The following is an 18,381-nucleotide window of genomic DNA, read 5'->3' on the forward strand; positions in this document are numbered from 1 at the left end:
TATAAACCAGAACTTCTAAAACTTATTCATAAGAAATGCAATAATGAGGCAGTATTCAGACCCAATGTTTTCTAATTTGTTATATGCTATAATTATTTGATTAAATGGATTGTTTTATACATGTTAACCATGGATCCAAAGTCCAAAAGGGCCAGGAAGGAGGACAACAGCAGCAAGCCTGGAGATACTGCCCTCAGAAGACTGCATTTATATTCCTGTTTGTAATCTAAATTGCAGCCAACTATTTTTTTTCGCAGGAGTAAAGGCCTAGTTTTGGTTTTGTTTTTATAATATTTGGTTTGGTTTTTGTTTTGGATTTTGTTTTGTTTTTCTTCTCAAAAAAAGCTGATGTCTGGATTTTACATGACTACTTCTGACACTCAAAAACTAAATTTTTTAATTTGTTGAATATTGTGCAAATAGAGCAAAATGTGTTACCAGTTTTCAAAATCACAGTTAGAACTTTATTTTTATTTCATTTTATTTTATTGATTGATTGATTGTACTGGAAATTGAACCAAAAGTGCTTTACCACTAAGCTACATCCCCAGTATTTTTTATTTTTTATTTTGAGACAGAATCTCGCTAAGTTACCTACAGCTTCGCTAAATAGCTGAGCCTGCTCTCAAATTTGTGATCCTCCTGCCTCAGCCTCCAGAGTCACCACGTAGTCAATATCCACACTGTAATTTCGTTCTCAGATTTAACCTCTTCAGAAAGCCTAAAACTCATCTAGTTTGGCTAATTAATAGTTCTCAAATTGAGCTAATCTAACTCAGAAATGAATAAGCTTTTATCATTGCATATCTGTTCAGTTCACCTAATTAATCATCTACAGGACCACTCTTTTCATTCTGCTTAAAGTGTTGTGGTTCAGTATGGAGAGCTGAATCACACAAAACAATTTTAAGTTCAGCTCCCAAACAGAGGAACAAACAAAACCAGATCTCTCTACCATGTTACTTCAGTGATCTTTTCAAGAATCATTATCTGGGTCAGGGTTGTGGCTCAGTGGTAGAGCGCTTGCCTAGTGTGAGGCACGGGTTCGATCCTCAGTACCATTAAAATAAATAAAAGTATTATGTTCATCTACAACTAAAAACATATATATATATTTAAAAAGAATAATTAGAAATTTCAACACTTTTGAATGGGCACATAAAATGATGGCTTGAAAATCAATTATTTAAGGCAATAAGTTTTTCCATTCATTTTAATTTCAATGCCTTTTGTTTGAATTGCTTTCCACCAAAACACAGTTCCATACATTCAAATACTTAGGTTGATTTTAGTTGTTACCCTTTAAGTTATAACAAGTACAAAATAAAAACATTTTGTGAGAAATTATTATATTGTTTTATCAGAAACTTATTTATATACCAATATATTAGATTATTTATATAGCTTCTAAATTACATCAGCTTATAATATCTCAGACCTTCAAGGCTTTATTATACATTATATAAATGTACCATAAAATACTTAAATATTGGGGGGCTGGGCTTGTAGCTCAGTGGTAGAGAGGTACAGCACTTGCTTAGTACATGAAAGGCAGTGGGTTTGGTTCTCAGCACCACATAAATATAGAGGTATTGTGTCCATCGACAACTAGAAAAATTTTTAAATACTTTAATAATTATTATTTTATTTTTTTGTCCATTTTATTTTTAAAAAAATATTTATTTTTTAGTTTTAGGTAGACACAATATCTTTATTTCTTATTTTTATGTGGTACTGAGAATTGAACCCAGTGCCTCATGCATGCTAGGCGAGCACGCTACCCCAGCCCCTTTTTGTCCATTTTAAAGCTACCATTTTGAGAATCATAACTTGGGCTTATTATTTGGGATTCCTGATATTCTCAAACAAGATTTTAACTTTTTTCATGATCAAGGTATATGAACTAAGGATAGGGCAGGAGGAATAACATCCTGAAGGGCCACAATGTGATTGTAACTGGGATGTTTTTAAGAGATTGGGAGGTGAAAGGTACAAAAGGCAAAATAGACCAGAGAGAGATTTAGAACAATAGAAGGAAGATGCAGCAGTGACAGAAAGCCTGAGAAAGGGAAAGAAAAGTGAAAAGAGAAACATAAACCAGGAGCAAAAAACCATCACAAGAATAGGGAGAGGTGTTGAGACATAGAAGAAGTAGCCTAGAAGTGGAAAGAAAAAAAAAAATGATAGAGGCCATCCCCAATCTCATGTACAAATTAAATTGCTTTTACTACAGAGCTCACAATTCCTCCAAGATAGGAATTTTGAAGATAGTTACCACCTACCATTACAGCCCTGTGAAATTCTAGTTAGCCAATTAACTATATCCTTCATCACATTTATGTTAAAACCTTCAGGGGATCCACTCTGGGAGGTACAGACAACAACACAAAAGGAAATGATTTTGTGATTTGCACAGTCATATATGAGTCAGTACTAGAGAGCAGCAACAACATCTAGCAAAAGGCTAGAATTCTTTACCCCTACTGGTGGGGAGGCGGGTTGCAGGCAGGAGTGGAACCAGGGATTGAACTCAGGGGCACTCAACCACTGAGCCACATCCTCGGCCCTATTTTTTATTTTATTTAAAAACAGGTCTTAACTGAGTTGCTTAGCACCTCACTTTTCCTGAGGCTGACTTTGAACTCATGATCCTCCTGTCTCAGCCTCTCTAGCCGCTGGGATTGCAGGAGTGGGGATTGCAGGAGTGGGGATTGCAGGCGGGCAATACCATGCCTGGCTACCACTACTCTTAATTAAGAGAAATGATTTTTCTTTAAGCTTTCTCATATATAAATTAAATTAAATATTTGTAAAGAATATATAGGTTTCCATAAAAGTAGTCAACTTTGATATCCACCTATAACATACCAGTTCTTTACTATGTAAAAAGATAATAAATCCCTATTTATATTTATATATTCATACACCAATACACAGGATTTAATTTTAAATATGCCTCTTTTCTATTATAATAAAATCTTTAAACAAAATGTCATTAAGTATTCTGAATTAATGGCTCTACCTTAATTTTATGACAATAATACAAACCATGCTAAACTGTTAGTTTACTGATTCTCTGAATAAGTAAATTTTTAAAAAAACTATTGTTATCATGTAAGGATTTACCTTGAAATTTTGCTTTTTGATTTTTTGTATAAGAGTACCATTGATGAAATGAAAATTTTTTAAGTTTAGAATCACAATAAATTATTGCTTTTTCCATCTTTTCAGCTAGGGTATCCTCTATATTTATATGAGGCATTGATATTTCTTTCCAAGTCCTACAGGCAGAAACACAGAAAAATAACATTTTGACGTCAGAGCAACCCGTTAGTAAATACATTAAATGGAACAAGAACTAACACTTCCTTTAGTCTCCTCAAAATCACAGCATAGAAAGAAAATTCTATACATTTGGGTGACCTGAAGAATTTCTAATGATTACAGAGGATAACAGAAGTTATATGGCAGCCTTATTTATCTTGGGATAAGATAAAGAAATCATGGAATAATGTCATGTTAGGATAACTTCAATTTCCCAAAATAATTGTCATAATGATGATTTAAGAAAAAAGGGGGCAGTGGAATGAGACGGACATTATTACCCTATATACATGTATGATTATAGTACCTGTGCAACTCTGCAACCATATTCAGCCAGAGGAAGGAGAAGTTGTGCTCCATTTGGGTACAATGTGTCAAAATGCATTCTACTGTCATGTATAACTAATTAGAACAAATTTAAAAAATTTTAAAAAATTAAAAACAAAAAAGGGGGATCCAAATTCCAAAACATATCTGTCCCCAAGGATTTCAGATGAGTGAATTGTGGACCTGTACTATCTGTAGAAAAAGAAAAAGAAAAACATAAAATACAAAAGTTATATCTCAAAGAAGTAAAAAATATATTTTAACCAAATACATTCTGATTAAATATTTTTTTAAATATAGGGCTGGGGTTGTGGCTCAGTGGTACAACACATGCCTAGCATGTGTGAGGCACTGGGTTTGATCCTCAGCACCACATAAAAATAAATAAACAAAATAAAGGTACTGGGTCCATCTACAATCTTAAAAAAATGTTTAAAAATGAAATGGTAAAAACATGCTTAAATAGAAAAAATCATCACAACTGGCTAAGAGTGAGTTTTTCTTTATGTGGAGAATATCATGAATAAAAACACAAAAAGAAATAGAATATAAAAAATCACATTCTTATCAGAAAAATCACATTCTTACCCAAAATAGGTCTTTACTAAATGTCCAGTATAAAAGGTGCATGCTTTTATCATCAATTCTGGAGTCGTCTAAAATAAATAAGTAATTGAAATAAACATTAGACATAAGTGGAATACACAGTTTACCTGAACAAGATACACAAGGAAATGAGAGCAATGATTGCCTCTGGGGAAAGGAACTAGGCATCTGGGAGACAAGAATGGACTGAAAGAACTATATATCACTTAAATATTTAGGAATATTATTATCTATGCCTAACATCTATTTTTTAAAAGTTAGAATTGCAGATTAAAATTATCCTATTACATCTCACTTTAAAGTATTTTAATGTATATATTATGGCACTGTTATTATTAGCTGTATTTATAAAAGAATAGAACTGCAGTTCTACTAGTCACTATTAATTAAGACTGATTTTGCTTATCAAGGATATGAGATTCTCTTCCTAAAAAAAAATGTAAAAAAAGTGTAGGAATGCCTCACCAAGCAGGAATAAGAAAACCATATAAATTAAAAGTCTAAAATAACCAATCAATAAATGGGCTAATAAAGTGAACAAACACTTCACAGAATAAGAAATATAATAGATGAAAACATGAAAAAAAATGTTCATTCTCTCTAGCAGTTAGAAAAATGCAAATCAAAACTACTGTAAGATTTCATCTCAGTTCAGTCAGAATGGCAATTATCAAGAATACAAGCAACAATAAGTGTTGGCGAGGATCCGGGAAAAAAGTACACTCATACATTGCTGGCAGGACTACAAATTGGTGCAACCACTATGGAAAGTAGTACAGAGATTCTTTAGAAAACTTGCAAAAAAACCACCATTTAACCCAGCTATCCCACTCCTCTGTCTATACCCAAAGGATTTAAAATCAGCATACACTACAGTAACACAGCCATATCAATGTTTATAGCAGCTCAATTCACAACAGCTAATCTGTGGAACCAACCTAGATGCCTTCAACAGATGAATGGATAAGAAATGTGGTATATATACACAATGGAATATTGTGTGGTCTATCCCACAATAATATAAAGAAGAATAAGATTATGACATTTGCAGGTAAATGGATGGAGCTGGAGAATATTATGCTAAATAAAACATGCCATACCCAAAAAAACAAAGGCTGAAGTTCTTCTCTGATAATCAGATGCTGATCCATAATGGGGGTGGGGGTAGGGAAGAACAGAGGAACTTCTGATTGGGCAGAGGGGAGTGGGGGAGGGGAGGAGGTGTGGGAATAGGATGGACAGTGGAATGGGAAGGACATTATGATTATACTACCCATGTGATTCTGCACCATATATAGCCAAAGGAATGAGAAGTTGTTCTCCAGTTGTGTACAGTGTGTCAAAATGCATTCTACTGCCATGTTTAACTAATTAGAACAAACTAAAAAGAAAAAAAGAAAACTGATTAATATCTAAATGTATAGGTATTTGTATAAGAATGTTTGAAAGATTAAAGACAATGTTAACTGTAGAACATAATGCATTAAGAAAATTCTTATTATTAAGGGCCTCTATAATCTAAATAAATTGCAGTATCACATTCTTAACATCATCAGTTTCAATAGAACATACAATGAATCATTTTATTTCATATGAGAAGTTTTTATACACCCAGATTTTCTAAAACTTTAATGGCTTATATTACTGCATTAAAAGAAAACATTTTGAAAGTTATTTCATCTTGGATTGATATATTTATTTCATTCTTCATTTTGTATTAAAATTACCCTTTAGCTAATGTTTCTAGGTTTTGGGAACTCAATCATTATATAGTTTGTGATGACTATAGTAAAATAAATTATATATAAATTTTTTAAAAATCTAAACTGTGGAACATGTGAAAAGAGTTGAAAAGCATTTTTTTTTTGATGGGCACCTACTGTGTGCAAAACACTGCTATAAAGGCAGTTGCTGAGTGGTGAGAATATTGACAGTGGAAATGAAACCATGTGAGGGCCAAGTTATCCAGGCTTATGCCCAATAATGGTTGCACTTGGCCAAAAGTTCCACTGAGCTACACTAGAGTCAACACATGCCTTATCCCAAGTGGAGGATAGGCCTTCCTGAGTTAGAACCCTCACTGCCAGATGATTTCAACCACATTCATTTAATCAAAAAGTATACTCATTTTATGACCTATACTATTTGTTGTAAATATTTATATAGCACTTTGCAGGTGATATCATCTTAAGAGGATCAGGGGTAAGAAACTTAGGGACCCATAGTAGAGTTAAACAAGTGCAATTTACTGCTACCACTTATCCCCTTCCTGGTTTCATCCCCCTGCTATTATATCCCCAGTAATCCTAGAGATGTGGCTCAGTTCCCCTGGGTTCAATCCCCAGTACCAAAAAAAAAAAAAGAAAAAAAGCACATTTTCTGAACTAAGAGAAAATACAGGAAGTGAAAATTTATTTCAATAAAGAGATCAATATTTTTTAAAATAATGAAACAGATAACCTAGGAAAGAATGAATAATTTATTAAAAATAATTAGAAGTTCAATGGAAAGTATCACTAAGAGATTATGCAGAAGACGGATTTTCAGGCCTTGAAGACAAGGTACATAATCTTGAAAATTTAGTCGGCAAAAACAACAATAAGAAACCATGATCAGAATGTTCAGGAAATATGAGACAACATAAAGAGACCAAATCTACATATTATTGATATAAAGAAAGGAAATGAGATATAAACTAATGGCATGCATAACCTGTTCAGTGATATAATATCAGAAAATTTTCAAAACCTTGGGAATGAGAGGGAGATTCAAATACAGGATGCATTCAGAACCCTAAACATACTAGATCAAAATATCCTTTCTGAGACATATTATAATTAAAATGTCTAACATACAAAACAAGAATAGAATTTTAAAAGCTGCAAGAAAAAAATGTCAGATTACATTTAGAGGTAAATTAAGCAAATCACCATTGATCTCTTAGCCAAGATAAAAGCCAGAAGGCCTTGAAATAATATATATCAAGTTCTGAAAGACAATAATTGTCAACCAAGATTAGTTTATCCAGCAAAGGTATGCTTAAGAACTGAAGACCAAATAAAAACTTCCAAGATAAGCATAAACTAAGATTCCATGATGACTAAACCGGCATTATAGGAAATTCTTAGAAAAATACTTCATGCAGAAGAAAAGCAAAACAAACTTAAAAGAGAGAAAATAAATAAATCTCACTGGAAGAATAATTTTAAAAAGGAGAGTCAAGACAAAATAAAACTTCAGAAAAAAATCAAAATGGGGCCAGGCACATTGGTGTACACCTGTAATCCCAGTGGCTCAGGAAAATGAGATAGGAGTAGCCAGCCTCAGCAATTTAACAAGGCACTAAGCAACTCAGTGAGACCCTATCTCTAATAAAATAAAATAAAAGGGCTGGGGATGTGGTTCCATGGCTGAGTGCCCCTGTGTTCAATCCCTAGTACCCCCCCCCAAAAAAAAGATCAAAATGACAGGAAATAATCATCTCTATAGTAACATGAAGTGTAAATGGCCCTGACTTTCCAATTAAAAGGCAGAGTGGATTAGAAAACAGGAATCAATAATATGTTGTTTACAAGAAACTCAGTTTCTAAGCAAAGACATACATAATCTGAAGATGAAAAGTTGATATACCATGCAAAAGAAGACCAAATGCAAGCAAGAGTGGCCACTTTCATATTTGAAAAGCAAACTTCAAGCCAAAAGTAATCAGAAGAGCCAAAGAAGATTACTTTATACTGGTAAAAGAGTCTATCCCACAAAAAGATATAATGATTATAAATATTTATGCCCCTAATGTTGGCACAGTTACATACATAAAACAAACACTACACATTGTAAAGTCCTAGATAGACTCCAATACAATAACTGGGTGATTTCAACACACTTGTCTCACCAATAGATAGGTCATCCAGAATGAAACTTTGTAAAGGATCTTTAGACCTTAAAAAAAAAAAAAAAAAAGAATACTATCAATCAAATGTACCTATCAGACAATTTCATCCATCAACAACTGAAGTTACTGTCTTCTCAATTGCACATGGAACCTTCTCCAAAATAGATCATGTTTTGGACACCAAGCAAGTCTTAACAAAAAAGAGAGAGAGAGAGAGAGAGAGAGAGAGAGAGAGAGAGAGAGAGAGAGAGAGAGAGAGAAAGAGAGAATTCCTTGCATCTTATCAGAAGTTAATGAAGTAAAATTAGAAATCAATAATAAAAATAAAAAATAGAAACCATGTTTATACATGAAGATTGAATAATATACTTTGTAATGAGAAATGTTTCAGAGAAGAAATCAGGATAGACGTTTTAAAAATTTTAGAAACAAACAAGAATAGAGGTACAATATATCAAAAGCTCTGAGGGCAGTTCTAAGCGGAAAGCTTATAACACTAAATGCCTACATTTAAAAAAGAAAAATAAATAAAACAGAGAGTTCCCTACTATCTAAGGTTACATCTCAAGGTCCTAGAAAAACAAGAACAAATTAATTTCCAAACCAGTGTAAAAACAGGAAAGAATTAAGATTAAAGCTGAAATTAATGAAATTGAGAATAAAAAAACTACAAAGTGTTTTGTCAGCTTTTGCATCACTGTGACAAAAATACCCAACGAGAACAACTTATAGGAAGAAAAGTCTACTTAGGGATCCTGATTTCAGAGGTGTCAGCCTGATCCCATTGCTCTAGGGCCAATGTAAGGCAGCACATTATGGGGAAAGGGCCCAGCAGAAGAAAGTCATTCAGTTCATGGTGGGGTCAGGAAGCAGAAAGGGAAAGGGGCCACAGGGAAAATGCATCTTTCCAGGGCAGACTCCCAGTGACCCACCTCCTCCAGCCATGCCCAATCCACCTCTAGTCAATACCCAGTCAGTCCATTTATACTAGGGCAGACTGATTAGGCTTCAGCTCTAATAATCTAATTGTTTCACCTCTGAATATCACTTGCATTAATGGGAGTTTTGGTGAGATACCTCATATACAAACCATAATACAAAGAATCAATCAAACAATGAGCTGGTTCAAGATAAAATAGATTGATAAGCCCTTAGAAAAACTAACCAAAAAAGAGAAAAGACCCAAATCAACAAAAGTAGAGATGAAAAAGGATAAATCAACCATGGACATTACTGAAATTCAGAGGACAATTAGGAACTATTTTGAAAACTTATATGCCAATAGAATAAAAAATATAGAAGATAACTGACAAATTTCTGGACACATATGACTTACCCAAATTGAAACAAGAGGATATAGAAACCTAAACATATCAATACCAATCAACGAGATTAAATCACTAATAAAAAGCCTCCCAACAAAGAGCCTGGGATCAGATGCTTTCACAGCTGAGTTACACCAGACCTTTAAAAAAGAACTAAAGCTAATCTTCCTCAAATTATTCCATGAGATAGAAAAGGGATGAACCATCCCAAATTCATTCTATGAAGCCAGTATCACCCTGATACTAAAATCAGATAAAAACATGTCAAGGAAAGAAAACTATAGACCAATATTCCTGATGAACATACACAGAAAGTTTCTTAATAAAATATTAGCAATCTGCATTTTAAAACATATTAAGAAGACGGTATATCAGGACTGAGTTGGTTTCATTCCAGGAATTCAATTTTGGTTCAACATATGCAAATCAATAAATATAATTCATCACGTAAGTAGAATCAAGGGGGAAAATCACATGATCATCTCAATAGATGCAAAAAAATCCTTTGACAAATTCCAGCACCCAGTCATGTTAAAACTAGGCAAAGAAGGAACTTCCTTCAATATTGTAAAGGCTAGCTACAACAAACCCAAGGCCAACATCATACTGAATGGAGAAAAGCTGGAATTATTTCCTATAAAATCTTGAACAGAACAGGATGTCACTGTTCCCACTCCTATTCAATATATTTCTTGAAACTCTATCTAGAACAATCAGGCAAGAAAAGGAAATTAAAGGGATACAAATAGAAAAAGAAGAAGTCAAATTATCTCTGTTTGCTGATGACATGATTCTGTACTTAGAAGATCCAAAGTACTCCACCAAAAAGATTTTTGGAACTAATAAACAGATTCAGCAAAGTAGCAGATTATAACATTAACATACAAAAATCTGTAACTTTCCTACACTCCAAAAATGAATCAGCTGAGAAAGAAAGCAGGAAAACAATTCCATTCACAGTAGCCTCAAAAATAATAAAATATTTAGGAATAAATCTAACCAAGGAAGTAAAAGACCTGTACAGAGAAAATCAATAGACCATGAAAAAAGAAATTAAAGATAGTCTTAGAAGACGGCAAAATCTACTATGATTTTGGATGGGCAGAATTAATTCTGTCAAAATGGCCATAGAACATTTCTTAATAAAATATTAGCAATCTGCATTTTAAAACATATTAAAAGTATCAAAGTGATTATACAGATTCAATGCAAGCCCCATCAAAATACCAATGACACTTTGCAGAATTTTTTTTAAAAATCCTAAAATTCATAGGGAAGAATAAAACAACCAGCATAGTTAAAGCAATAGTGAGCAGTAAGATACTGGAGGCATCACAATAATTGATCTCAAATTATACTACAAAGTTATAGTAGCAAAAACAGCATGGTATTGGCACAAAAAACAGACATGAAGACCAACATAATGGAATAGAAGATGCAGGAAAAAAAATCCACATAGATACAATCATCTGATCCTTTACAAACATACAAAAAACATATGTTGGAGAAAGAAAGAATTTTTAACAAATGGTAATGGGAAAATGGTATATCCATGTGTAGAAAAATCAAGCTAGGTCCCTAGCTCCCACCCTGCACAAAAATAATCTCACAGTGGACCAAAGACTTAGGATATTAGACCAGAAATGTCACAACTGCTTGAAGAAAACATAGGCTCAACACTCCCACATATTAGTGTAGGCACAAACTTCCTGAATAAGACTCCTAAAGCTCAAGAAAAAATGTCAATAATTAATAGGTGGAATGCCTTCATATTAAAAAGTTTATGCACAACAAAGGAAACAAGAGTATGAAAAGAGAGCCTACAAAATTGGAGAAAAACTTTGCCAATACTCTTCCAACAGGAGATCAATATCCAGTATATACAAAGAACTCAAAAATATTAATACCAAAATAAATAAATAAAATAACTCATTCAATATATGGGCAAATTAAATAAACAGACATTTCTCAAAAGAAGAAATGTAAAAAACCAACAAATACATGAAAAAAAATGTACAACATCCTTAACAATAAGGGAAATGCAAATCAAAACTACATTGATATTCCATCTCACTCAAGTCAGAATGGCAAGAACTTAAATAAAACTTTGAATTAATTTCTCTGTCAGCTTTGAAAGGTAATGCTTCTCAAGAAAAATTTGATTTGGAAGATTGCATTATTTCAAAATTTGGCATAAAGTTAGACTTTTTTTTTTGGTATTGGACATTGAACCTGTCTGAGGTTGGGATAATATTGGTGAAGCAGTCCCTTGCCACCTAGACTGACACTAAGTAGAATCAAGCCTGAATCCTACAGCCACAAGAACCTGCATAACTCAGGGATCTACTGGGGCCCACATTACAGCTAGCAGTTATGCAGGCAAAGCATAAATTTGTCTCACTGGAGCATAGGTCTCTGCCTGTTGCCAGGCCATTTCTAGAGCACCTGGCCTGGCAACAGCTGTGCTGCCTAAGGTTGGGAACAGGTAATAGAGTCCCTTGGCTACCAAGGCTGTTGCTAAACTGTAAGGGACCTGAATCTCATAGCTGCAGGGCCTGCACTCTCTGTGGAGGAGGGTGGATGTGCTCCTGGCCGGCTCCAGCTTTGAAATGATACAGATAAAAACTTAAGTCTGTCCTGTTGGCACTCTAGCCTCTGCCTGATACAGGGGCTGTTCTGTGACCTCTTGCCTGAGTATGTGGCCTTCAGTTTCTATTGGGCACCAAGCTCCAAGAAAAAGTCCTATGCTACCTTTTGTGTGTTACTCCCTAAGCATAGAATCTTGTTCCCTGATCTGCTGCCCTTGGAGGAAGCCTAGTAGAAGGAGCCAACATCCTGGCCTAAGACAGTTCAGTGTCTCAGCTGGTCACACTCTGCTGTTATTGACCTGGCCAGAGGAGCCCTGAGGCTTGGCCCATTACTGGGTTTTACGTGGCAGGCCTGGTACTGAGTTTCAAATCTAAAGCCTAGACTTAATTCTGTCTATTTCTCCCAAGCGGAAGGCAGCTATTTCCACACTGGGTTGTTTTTAGTTAGAGGGAGGAATGATGTGGGCAACTCTTTTCTCTTTCTGCTTTCTTCAGTACATCTTTTTGTTCTGTTAAACTAAAATCAGGCACTGTAGTCTCTTACCTGATTTCCTTAGCTCCTGTGAAGGTCATTTGGTGTGTGAGTAGTTTGTTAACTTGGGGTATCTATGGGGAGATGATCAGCTGAGCATCCTACTCAGCAACCTTTTTTCTCTGCCCTTGACACTATGTTTGTATTTCCTAAAACTGCCATTTCTGTCAAAGATGCAACTGAAATATTTATTGGTAAATATATGTTTGTGTGTGTGTGTGTGTGTGTGTGTGTGTGTGTGTGTAAAATGTCTGGAACATATTTTCTAATACTCCACACAAAGAGTGGAAAGAGGACTAAATTAACAAGATTGGCAAAATGTTGACCATTGCTCAAGCTGAATAATGAGTGATGAATATGGTATTCTACTTTTGCATTATGTTTCAATTTTTCCATAATAAAAAGATTTTTTAAAACATTATATATGCTGTTTCTTATAATTAGACTATCCATCTGGAGACTTAATTTCCTAAGAAATGAGAATTAAGTCTGTGAAGTTAGCTTCTTCCTTACAATGGTTGATTCTTTCATCTTGGAACACACAGTCTTCCTCTCTCCTGTGATGAAATTTCAACTTTATTTGGTAACTATTTGGCTTGCTCACAGTTTCCTATATTCACTCTTTTCTAAGTAAAAATACTTATTTATGTTTTATAAATAAGCAAATATAGGCAGCCCTTACTGAGAAGGACTATAGGGTATGAGACTATGAAACCCAGCAAAGAAATATTAAACAATGTGAAAAATTACAATTTTTTATGATCTTCAGGTTTTTGGTTAAAAATGTTAAAAATCTTTTTACTGCAGTTATAACTGCATAGGAAATGACATGAATGCAAATTATTTTTTAAGTGAAGCTAATATTTAGTAGCTATAATTTAAAATATCAAAAACACCGAGGATTACAGTGTTTTAACTTCTTTGTAACAAAAAGAAAAAAAAAAGCACTTCATTTTTCTCTGATAGTGAAGGAGAAATGAATGAATCTAAAACCAGCCTAGGTTGAGCCCTCTAAATAAGCAATCATAGAGTAGCTGGAGATTCACATTTTCATATCCACCCTTAATGAATATTTTCTTCATCACTGTTAAAAAGTAATATCTGATTTCTATTTATTTCCACTTATTGTATGAAGTAAGCATCTTTTCTATGCCTTGAAAAATTGTCATACTTCTTTCAAAGTTTGGATCAGCTTCCATAATTTTTATTCTTTGTGCTTTCAACATCATGAAATATCTGAGAATTTCTTTTCTAAAACAACTTTAGGTTTGAAGCATCTATGAATTCTGTGCAATTATTTAAAGATTCACTATAGGCTTCCATAGACACTGGAGGCAGCATGATTTTTAGATCTTATAAAATCACTGTCAATACTACTCTAGATCAGTAGTTTTCAAAGATTATAGCAATTTTAAGAAATTAAGTCTTCAGGCTTCCCCTCCCCCAAGCAAAAATTATATTGAAAGCAAAACTATCTTAGAGTGAAGAGGTAGGGTTGGAAGACTCAATTCTGTCCCCTGGGCTTCCCCTTCAGCTCTTCAGATGACCCCCCAAATATCTCCAAGAACATAGTTTGCAGGTATCTGTACTCTTAAGTAGATCAAAATTCTATGGTTGATAAAAAACAGTTATCTGCACATCTTGATGCAGATCAACTAAGATCAGGCATGTGGGTTCTATGTAGTATACTAGCCCCTCCAGTTCATCCCAGAGTTGGCAGAAATTGTCTGATCTCTCTGATTCTTTATTATAGACCACTGATGAGGAACCAATGGTACTTTCCAATGATCCTTGTAAATGGATACTCTAAACTGTTCCTGGCTCTCAGCACCCACTTTGAATGTGGCTTTGAATCCAACTTTCAATGACCAACTTCACCAGCAACTCTCAAGCCCTGACCAGGAACAGACAATACCTCTGGGATTAAAAGGTATTGCATACTGTACACACATAGAATTTGTATTGATATTTCTCACCCCACATGCTTTTTACTATTTTAGCTCCTCTTATGTACACAACCTTTATTCTTCACGTCTCTATCTCCTGAATTACTTCACTGCCCACTTACAGAATCAAAAATAGCTGCTTGAGAGAGTTGTTCCTTTAAGGAGAAGTAAGGTCTGGCTTTTGAGTTAGACCACAATTAATGTTTTGCCCATGTCTTTTTGAGTAGGATTCCTTTATCCTCATCTGCTAGGGCAGCCAGAGACAATGAGCAGGAATGTGACACAGAAGAAAGCAGATTAGAAACAAAGGAAGACATCCTCTTTTATAGCCTTCCATAATGCTTCTTCTGTGTATGAGAGTGGGAGAAAGAGAAAAGGGAAAAGCAGGCATTCAGAAACAGGAACAAGCAAATGCTCTTGGAAATTTGAGGCAGTTACTGAGTATTGGCTCTGTGTGTGTGTGTGTGTGTGTGTGTGTGTGTGTGTGTGTGTAATTCTTTCATTTGTGAAGGTGTCCCTAGTTCCAAAAACAGTTTGACCTCCCATAAAATCTAAAATCTACTTGAGTTTTTCCATCAGAATTCAAGATATATATTTTAAAATGCTTGGTTAATAATAATTACCAGCTGATCATCCAGTCCAAAAAGTTGTTCCAGGCAAGTTTCAGATAATATTCGAACATTTTGTTTCACCAATGGATCAATGCACATATCCCTTTAATAAAATCATAAAATAAGGTCAAAATTAATTTCATTTCATAGTAGTTCTGTTAGGGAAAAGACAAATGAGGATGGAGGGAACATGAGGTTAAGAGAATAATTCTATAGTATGGGCCCACTGTGCTGACTCCCACATACTTTCTTTCCCAAGAAGGAATTTACCTGCAGCCCTGCCTGGTATAAGTGGACAGGATATATCACCTGCCTCAGCAAACTACCTGTTAACTGCAGGAGAAATGCAGGCCCAAGATAATGTTGATGGGAGGAACCCAGGAGACTTTTGTGACCATATCCTGAAATTCTGGGAGACAGTTCTTCCTAACCATAAAATCTGTAAGAACGTATAGTTAAGAGTTCAATTAGAACCAGTCAGCATAGGCCAAGAAGACCTAGAGTTGCCATGGCAGTGGATACCTGAAAATCTGATGGCATCTTGCTGTCAGTCAAAAGTCAAGAGGTGGACCTGTGTGGGGCTTCCTGGAAACTTCTCTGGGATCCCCAATAAAACTGGAGTGCATGAGAGGCACATTGTCCCTCTCCTCTGAGAGGACCTACCCACTCCCTTGAGAGTGTCTTCTTTCCCTTTTTTGTATCCCTTCAATAAACTCATTCCTATTACTCAGAGTGACACATCTAAAATCCTCTGACTTGATCACAAGAATCATGACCTAAAAGGGGGTTCTTCACAATGCTTCAGTGTCTTGGAAGGCCCCAGCTCTGTAATAATATCATAATTAAATCAGTTTTTCTTGTGGGTGGAGAGGAAGGGAAGAGAAAGTCTTCATACTACCTCCCCAAGATTTTGTTTAGATCCCCCAAGGAGAGTGTGCCTGCCTTCCCTTATCCTTATCCCAACTTGAAAAAATCTGCCCTATGATCATGTTTATGAGAATATGCTATATTTCTCAAGTTGAGAACCAGTGAACATATTATTCACAGTAAGTATGTGGGACCTAACAGCCTATAGAGGCATTTGTTAACAACCGAGATTAGAAGCATTCGTTGCCAAGACCTTATTTTGATACTATACAATGTGTGTTTTGCCCTCAAAATAAAATATTTCCCAATCATAAATCAAAACAATACTTACCAATGAAGACTTTCAAGACCATTTTCAATAATAGCCATGATCATTCTCTCTAAATATCTCAGTGGATCCTCAGGACATGTAACAAGTAGACCACATAACAGTGCCTGTAGAAAAAAAAAAAAAAAAAAACGGAATCAATGTTTCTGAATTTACATGTGCTGACTCAGCAACAGATGGACTTTCTGCAAACAATTAAAAAGTCCAATTAATGCAACAGTTTTTAAAAGTAATCCAACAGTCTTTAAATAAACATGCTTTTTCAATAATAAATGTTGGAAAGGAGATTGAGAAAAAGGAGCACTTTTACATTGTTGGTGGGACTATAAATCAGCACAACCACTATGAAAATCAGTATTGAGGTTCCTCAAAAGACTAGGAATGGAACCACCATATGACCCAGTTATACCAATCCTGGTATTTATCCTAAAGAATTAAAGTTAATATACTATAGTGACACATGCATACCCACATTTATAGCAGCACAATTTACAATGGCCAAACTATGGAACCAGCCTAGGTGTCTTTCAATGGATAAATAAAAATGGGCTAGCTGAGCACAGTGGCACATGCCTGTGATCCCAATGCTCCTGAGGCTGAGGTCAGGAGGATTGCAAGTTCAAAGCTAGCCTCAGCAATTTAGGAAGGCCCTAAGCAAGATCCTGTCTCAAAATAAAATATAAAAAGGGCTGGGGAAGTGGCTCAGTGGTTAAGTACCCCTGGGTTCATTCCCCGGTATCAAAAAAGAAAGAAAAGGAAAAAAAAAAAGAAAGTCAAGGGCTGTATGTTTTCTCTCAGATGTGAAAGCTAGATGGAAAAAAGGGAAAGAAAGTTGGAAGATAGGGGGATCTCATGAAAATTGAAGAGAGACTGTTATGGAAATTGCACACAGCAAGAGACAAGCACCACTCCTAGGGTTGAAGAACTCAGGTTTATTTACACAAAAGCCTTCTTTGGCTTTTCTCCCAACTAGCTAGTGATCTGAGGTTCTGAGCACCAAGGTTACATGGGGCTTTTATAGGAAATTTGACCTCATTTTTTAACCATTACAACATTGGTAGGTTTGAATTCTTGGCCTACATGACCAAAGACCATGCACAGGAAATTTACTTCACAGGTATAGAACAAAGATAGTAAAAAACACTTGTGAGTATGGTCTTCACCACAAGTATTAGTCACTCAAGATAACTTAAGTTTACCTCCCTAAGAGCTATATTTTTAAGAACTAAGCCTGTGAGGTTATAGTTTAGACAGCAGTTCATTGGCCTAACAAATTAAATGATGTAACTACATTCTTACAATTTAGAAAGTTACAAAGTATAAGGCATCTGTTGAGTCTCTGGCCTTGAAAGCCTGGCAAAGGGGTGTTTTACATTTCAAGAGGGGGTAGTCAGACTCCCAGAGAACAGCTATTTACAATCCAATAGGTAGGGAACCCATGGTTAATTAGATTCCCTGTAGAAATGCTGACAGGGGAGGAAAATTAACTATTTTCCCAGGCATTGGTTCTTTATCATAATGTTCTTATAATTTCATTTTAAAATTACATCTGGTTTCTCCATCATGAGACCAGTAGAGTAAAGGAAAGGGACCAGGGGTGGGAGGAGGGAAGGGAAAGGAGAATACTGATGAATGACAATGACAAAGTTAAATTGTTATATACTGTATGCATGTACAGACATGTATCGATGAATCCCACCATTATGTATAATGTACCAGTAAAAATGTGGAATGAATGAATAAACAAACAAACAAACATGATTTTTCATAACCCCTCTGTATTTATCTAGGGTTGATATTTTGTTAAAGACAAATCAAAATGCAACATACCCTGCCTCTTCCTAAAAATCCACCAGAAAATGGTCAATAGAGAGTCTGTACACTGTTGCATGAGGACGTAATTTCTTTATTCCAATAGCAGACAGTATTTAAATATGAGGAAACCATGTTTTTAAAGTCAAAAATTTCTTCAGACCCAACCCACCATAAAAGTGATTAAGAAAAATCTACATGAAAGTCTACTGTGAAGAACTTT

General features: G+C 35.0%; 1 protein-coding gene across 1 annotated transcript in view; it reads right to left on the reverse strand.

The window, feature by feature from the left end:
- FBXL13 (F-box and leucine rich repeat protein 13) overlaps nucleotides 1–18,381 on the reverse strand; it is a gene marked incomplete at its 5' end in the record, with an annotated part of 221,317 nt that overhangs the window by 190,987 nt on the left and 11,949 nt on the right. Inside the window, 3 exons of the mRNA XM_081283294.1 lie at nucleotides 4,240–4,307; nucleotides 15,164–15,254; nucleotides 16,350–16,453. Of these exons, the coding sequence (XP_081139420.1) occupies nucleotides 4,240–4,307; nucleotides 15,164–15,254; nucleotides 16,350–16,453 (263 nt within the window). The remainder of the gene's footprint in view (nucleotides 1–4,239; nucleotides 4,308–15,163; nucleotides 15,255–16,349; nucleotides 16,454–18,381) is intronic.

Source organism: Spermophilus citellus, assembly GCF_964194105.1.
Source record: "Spermophilus citellus genome assembly, chromosome: 3".
NCBI classification, from domain to species: Eukaryota; Metazoa; Chordata; class Mammalia; order Rodentia; family Sciuridae; genus Spermophilus; species Spermophilus citellus.